The sequence below is a fragment of the Propithecus coquereli genome, unplaced genomic scaffold, assembly GCF_000956105.1.
Source record: "Propithecus coquereli isolate 6110/MARCELLA unplaced genomic scaffold, Pcoq_1.0 Scaffold239, whole genome shotgun sequence".
Taxonomy (NCBI): Eukaryota; Metazoa; Chordata; class Mammalia; order Primates; family Indriidae; genus Propithecus; species Propithecus coquereli.
Window position 1 is genome coordinate 439,096 of NW_012147941.1, and position 7,299 is coordinate 446,394.

Below are 7,299 nucleotides of genomic sequence, written 5' to 3' on the forward strand. Positions count from 1 at the left end.
GACAACGATAAGAAAAAAATGGTATAGACTTTTCATAGAACTTAATAATCAGATTTCAAGAGTTTAGTCTATACCCTTATTTGAGAGATACAGAAGAAACTGAGGCCTACACATTATAAATTTGACTGAAATCAGACAGCTGGCAGCAAAATCAAAATTAGAAAGCAGTGTTTGACAACCAACAGTTCAATGTAACAAACATTTGCCAAGCACTTACTATTTATAAGGTTCCATGCGAGAGGCTATGGATATAAATATGTACAGTAGTACTCTTTAATTTCTTTTCCATTTTTTACTAAATATTTTTACAGAATCCAATAAAAGTCATTTTCTTAAAAGAAATCAGGTTGTTTTTAAAAAGTATAAGATTTATTTCATAAATTAAGTGGGTTCAAAGGAATATTCAATTCACGGGGATCATGTACCTAATCATACAGTTTAAAAGGGAAATAGGAAGAAATAATAACACTGAGACTCTTAGCTCTCTTGATCCCTATAAGAAGGAACATGGTGGGAAAAGAGTATAAAAGCAAAAAACAAAAACATCGGTAGAGCCATTTTACCACATATATCTGTGGCTTGCCCTCTGGAGGGTGGCGTGGTTTACAGGAGCCCTGCCCAGCTTGGCATAATACCCATGATAAGCAAGACTAGTTTCCTACCAGTTTCCTCCAGGCAGGTCAGACACTTGAGGCTTTTAGGCTAACTTATTTGCAAGCTTGCTTGAAGTGACTAGAAACTTTCTCTCTTAGGCTAAGCATTCAATAGCTCGTCATTTTTCTTCAATTCTGAATAGGGAAATTTCCAGAGCTTATGATGATGAGAATTACTATTACATATTTAACCATTACTTAATTGCTTACCTTGTTATGTCTTCTGTTAACTGTGCTGGGTCAGGTGGATAAAACTTTACATTAAATGTAAAATTCCAAGGGACACCTGTAAAAATAAACACAAAAGAATTTTATGTTTATATCTAAGTTTATGATTACTAGAAGTACCTTTAAAAAAATCACTTCTCAGCCTTTTGGCTAAGATCAAGTGTAAAAGTACCTCAAAATATTCAAAAATTTATTTTTTTCCTGAAATTTTAAAATATTTTCGTGCCTTGTGGATTAAAAAAAAATTTTTTTCTTAAAGAAAAAGAAGAAAGTTGCTTAGATATCACTTAAGAGTTAGAGCTAGAAGATCTCATTTTTTTACCTGACTTAGTATTATATAATAGTTTTGTTTACAAAGGATGAGAACTACATAGGCAAAATAACATGACGAAAACCATTCCTTATGGCAACTTGTATGTAACGATGATTTTCAAATTGTGATCTATATACAGTCTGTGTCGCTTAACAACAAATATACAGTCTGAGAAATACCTCATTAGACGATTTCATTATAATGTGAACATCAAATGGTTTAGCCTACTACAGGCTTAATGGTGTGTTATAGTATATATTATAGGCTACAAACCTGTACAGCATGTTACTGTACTGAATGCAATTATAACACAATGTTAAGTATTTGTGTATCTAAATATAGAAAAGGTACAGTAAAATATGGTATTATAATTCTATGAGACCATCATCATATATGCAGTCCATGTTGACAGAAATATCACTATGCAGTGCATGACTGTACTACTCTGAGTCCTGAGAGGTCATTCGGGTGACCCAGAAATGTTTTCTGGTTTGGCATTATTTATTTATGATATCTGTCAAAAGTATCTCAAATAAAAGCATTCTTCTCATTAATATGGGTGAGATAAGGAGGCTGTTTTAGAAATAAGAACAAAGAAGTAATATAGGTAGCTTTTAGAAACTATACTTCTAACAAAAATATTTTAGGCATGAAAACTATAAGAGTTCAATGCTCAGACACATACAAATATGTCGCATTTTTGATCTACGATGAAAATCAGAGATTACAAGTAAAGGTTAAATGGAGAATGCATTTTAATTTTTCCAGCTGACTGCTACCCTTCAGGGTTTTTCTAGCATGTCTGCTGGCTTCCCAAAGAGTAAGGCCTAATCTCAGCTAGAATGAAGTATGATTGGTTATGATGCTAAGAGTTGTCATTTTGTTCAGTACTAATTGCATGCCAGGCACTAAGCCAGCCCTCTTACATACATTAACTCATTTAATCCTCAGAGAAACCCAAAGAGGTAGGTACTAGTATTAATTCATTTTATATATGAAGAAACAGACACTGAGGAAAGTATATAGCTAGTTTACCCAGAGTTCTTTTACTTCAAATCCTGTGTTGTTTTTATTTTTGAGATAGGGTCTCACTTTATTCCCCGGGGTAGAATGCAATGGTATCATCATAGCTCACTGCAACCTCAAACTCCTGAGCTCAAGCAATCCTTGTGCCTTAGCCTCTCAAGTAGCTGGGACTACAGGCACTAGCCACCACGCAAATCTAATTTTTCTATTTTTTGTAGAGATGAGATCTTGCTGTGTTGCTCAGGCTGTTCTTGGACTCCTGGCCTCAAGCAATTCTTACGCCTCAGCCTCCCAAAGTGCTAGGATTACAGGCATGAGCCACTGCACCCAGCAATCTCATGCCTTTAACCACTGGACTCTACTATCCCGCTACAAACATTTATGTGTCAAATGTCATTCTGTGTTTTATGTCCATAGTGTTTCATCTCCAAATACTACTTTTATTGCTAATAGTTGACAATGAAAACATGAAGATTATAATTTCAAGTAGTTTGAATGTCTTAATGGGTATGTACTTTTAAGCACACTAAAATATTTAATATAGGAGTCCCTTAAAAATGATCATTATTTTCCTTGAACATTTGAACTAAAAGGCAAATTCCATACAATATAAAAAGATGTCTCAAAGCCTCACCAGATCCCAGTACTTACCATAGAGCCACCTCTAATGCTTCATATTCCAAAAACTTTAAATGACAACACTTAGACCAGAAAAACCCATAACTGTTTCTCAAAAGGGAGGTGGCAGTATTTTCAGGGTATATCATACACCAAGACCACTTGTCGTTTCACTTTCTGATATGATCAAATCATATCAGTCTAGCCATTGTTAATTCATAACTCCCCACACAGACTTAACAACAACAAAAATTTAGGCAAGGTGGCACATGCCTGGAGTCCCAGCTACTTGGGAGGCTGAGGTAGAGAATCGCTTGAGCCCAGGAGTTTGAGACCAGCCTGGGTAAAGTAGCGAGACCCCTATCTCTTAAAAAAGAAGTCCTCTATATCAGCGGTCCCCAAACTTTTGGCACCAGGAACCAGTTTCATGGAAGCCAATTTTTCCATTGGCAGGGGAAGGCAGAAGGTGAAGCTCAGGCAGTGATGCAAGAGATGGGGAGCAGCTGTAAATACAGATGAAGCTTCGCTCACTCAGCTGTAGCTGACCTCCTGCTGTACAGCCCCCTCCCCCACCTTCCTAAGTTTCATGGAAGACAATTTTTCCATGGATGGGGGAGGTGGGGTGCGGCCCAGTCCCTAACAGGCCATAGACCAATACTGGTCCGTGTCCCAGGGGTTGGGGACCACAGCTCTACACTACCCATAAAAATGCATTGGCCAGAGCAAATCAATATGAAAAGCAAAGATAGCCAAAAGAATGTTTCACACAGTTGGCCCTCTGTATCTGTGGGTTCTGCATCTGTGGATTCAACCAATTGTGGATCCAAAATATTTGGAAAAAACAAAGGATGGTTGTGCCTGTACTGAACAGGTACAGACTGTTTTTCTTGTCGTTATTCCCTAAACGATACAGTATAACAACTATTTATACAGCATTTACATTGTATTAGGTATTATAAGTAATCTGGAGATGATTTAAAGTATAGGGAAAGATTGTGTAGGTTATATGCAAATACTATATCATTTTATATAGGGAACTTGATTTTAGTATTCCTGGAGGTCCTAGAATCAATCCCCCATGGATACCAAGAGATGACTGTATATGTAATTTCAGTGTTTAAGAACTTTAACCATGAATTTAGTTATTTCATAACATATACAAATAGCAATTTTAATTACATAAGAATAACATTAAGGAAAATATATTAGGAATAGTTTATAAAGTGTGATTTTTTTTTTTCTCTCTTTGAGCTCTCTGTTAAGTAACTGACATAAAAGGCTTGATAACACCCCCAAGGTTGGTGGGAAAAATAAGCACTTTCATCTGTTGTTCATAAGAGCGTAAACTGGTACCATACTACGGAGAACAATTTGACAACATCTATCAAAATATAAAATGCATACAGCCTTTCACCTAAAAATCCCATTTCCATAAGTGTATCTAAACATATACTTAAAAACAGCTAAAGTGATAAATGTATAAGATATTGTTTGTAACAACAAAGTTCTGTAAACAATCTAAATATATTTACTTAGCAAGAAAAGATAAATTATGGGTCATCTATACACTGGAAAATTAGGTAGCTAGTAAAAAGAAAGAAGTAGCTCTATGTGGAATGATCTCCAACACATAAGGTTAAGTGAAAAAACATAAAGAGAAGGGTGTATAAAGAAAGCTACTATAAAGGGTTAGCAGGGTAGAAAAAAGTATATATTACAGGTATAATTATATATGTATATGATATTGGTATAAGAATATATAATAAACTAGTTATAGTAGTTGGGAAACTAGGAAGGGGAATTCCTAGAGAGGGAAACAGGGAGGCTAAGGGAAAATGAATAGAAAGGAGACCTACTTTCGCTATGTACTCTTTCATACCACTTAAATTTTGTACTGTGTGTACATTTACTACTTATTTGTCTCTTCCCACTAAAATGTAAATTCCTATGGGTGAGAATTTTTTTTTCTGTTTTATTTGATGTATATCCTCAGTGCCTAAAACAGGGTTTGGCATATAATGGGTGCTCAAGAAATATTTGTTGATTAAATAAATGAAATAAAGTAACTGATTTCACAGTATTGTTGTGAAGGTCATATGAGAATACTAAAGCTCCAGGACATTTTTTTAAAAAAGACTGCATGAAAGGATAATAGGTATTAGCATATTAAAATTACTTATCATTATTCCAGATCCCCCCAATGACCTCACATTACTAGACCTAATCAAATAAAAACATTAAAAAAAAAAACCTATATTCTGTTTGGATTCTTCTCTTTATTTAACCCCAAATAAAGAAGTTTAATGGTATTAGAAATATCCCTAACTACACAGAAATGTCCCAATATTAACTCTTTTACTTTGTTAACAGCAATTGCAAGACACAGAACTCAAACTTTCAGTCCCTATTCTTTTCCATGCAACAGTTACAAATTTTGGATACTACTAAAGAAACTACCCAGTTTCAATGCAAGCAGACTCAGGGTTAAATGCAACAGGGAAGCTACAAAAGTTAATCACTTGGAATTCAAAAAATATTAAAGTTAAGCAGTAATCCGTGACCATCTCTAGGATATGATATATATAATTACTAATACTTTATGGAGAATTTTTAGTAAAGGAAAAAAATGGTTTTAACATTAAAATTTCTGCCTTCTAACTCAGCAACACTTCAATGACATTCCTGCCAAAAGTGCATAACCTGAATCTGTGAGGAAATATCAGACGAACTCAAAATGATCACTTATAAAATAACTGGTTTGTATCCTTCAAAATTGTCAATGTGATGAAATACTTTAAAGACTCAGGAACCATTCTAGATTAAAGAAAACTAAAGAGATATGACAACTAAATGCAAAGTATTAAACTTTCTTTTGCTCTAAAGGATATCATTGGGACAACTGACAAATAAGGTCTTTAGGTTACAGTATTGTTTCAATGTTAATTTCCTGCTTTTGATAATTGTATTATGGTTATGTAAGAAAATGCCTAGTTTTTAGGATATTTATGAAGTATTTAGGGGCAAAAGAGCATCATGACTGCAATTTATTCTGTTTCTAATTGAAGTGAAAGTCACATAACAATATTAACCACTTTAAGGTGTACAATTCAGTGGCATTTAGTACACTCACAATGTTGTGTAACCATCACCTTTTCTACTTCCAAAACATTTTCATCACTCCCAAAAGAGACCTTGTATCAATTAAGCAGTCACTCCCCATTGTCCCCTGCCTCCAACCCCTAGCAACCACTAATCTGCTTTCTGCCTATTATGGATCTACCTACTCTAGATATTTCATATAAATAGAATTATGCAATATGTAGCCTTTTGTGTCTGGTTTCTTTCACTTGGTATAATGTTTCTAGGCCCATCTACACAGTAGCATGTATCGGTATTTCATTTCTTTTACAGTTGAATAACTTTCCATTGTATGAATATTCTACATTTTGCTTATCCATTAACTGTTAATGGGACATTTGGGTTGTTTCCACCTTTTGGCTATTGTGAATAGTGCTGCAATGATGCAATTTGCTCTTAAATGGTGCAGAAAAAATAACCTGTGTGTGTGCACACGTGCGCACACATATGCATGTGTGTATACATAAATAGAAAAGAAGATAAAGCGTAAGCCTCACCTCCTATCAGATCAGCAGTGGCATTAGATTCTCATAGGAACGCGAACCCTACTGCAAACTGCGCATGCAAGGGATCTAGGTTGCACACTCCTTACAAGAATCTAATGCCTGATGATCTGAGGTGGAGCTGAGGCAGTGATGCTACTGCTGCGGAGCAGCTGCAAATACAGATTATCATTAGCAGAGAGGTGTGACTCCATAATAAACATAATGTGCTTGAATCATCCCCAAACCATTCCCCGCCCCCCCACCCTGGGTCCATGAAAAAATTGTCTTCCATGAAACCAGTCCCTGGTGCCAAAAAGGTTGGGGACCACCGCTTTATACCACTCTTTCAACTTTTCTGTAAGTCTGAAATTATGTCCACCCCGCCTAAAAAAAATTTTTTTTTCTTTTTTTTGAGCTCTGTCACCCCAGGCTAGAGTGCAGTGCTGTCATCATAGCTCACTGCAACCTCAAACTCCTGGGCTCAAGTGATCCTCCTAACTCAGCCTTCCAAGTAGCTGGGACTACAGGCACATGCCATCACGCCTAGCTAATTTTTTTTTTCTATTTTTTGTAAAGATATTGTCTAGTTCTTGTGCAGCCTGGTCTCAAACTCCTCCTGGTCTCAAACTCCTGGCTCCAAGCAATCCTCCTGCCTCGGCCTCCCAGAGTACTCAGGATTACAGGCATGACCAAAAATTTTTTAAAATTAATAATTGAAAAAGCATTCCTGCCTTCTGAGGACACAGGAAACCAAGAACTCTCATATAATAGTGGTGGGGATGTAAACTGTTACAATCAATTCAAAGGAGAGCAATCTGGCAATATCTTATAAAGATGA

At 35.8% G+C, this 7,299-nt stretch overlaps 1 protein-coding gene across 1 annotated transcript in view; it reads right to left on the reverse strand.

The window, feature by feature from the left end:
* EPB41 (erythrocyte membrane protein band 4.1) overlaps positions 1 to 7,299 on the reverse strand; it is a 136,181-nt gene that overhangs the window by 84,338 nt on the left and 44,544 nt on the right. Inside the window, exon 4 of the mRNA XM_012645994.1 lies at positions 864 to 939. Coding sequence (XP_012501448.1) covers positions 864 to 939 — 76 coding nt within the window. The remainder of the gene's footprint in view (positions 1 to 863; positions 940 to 7,299) is intronic.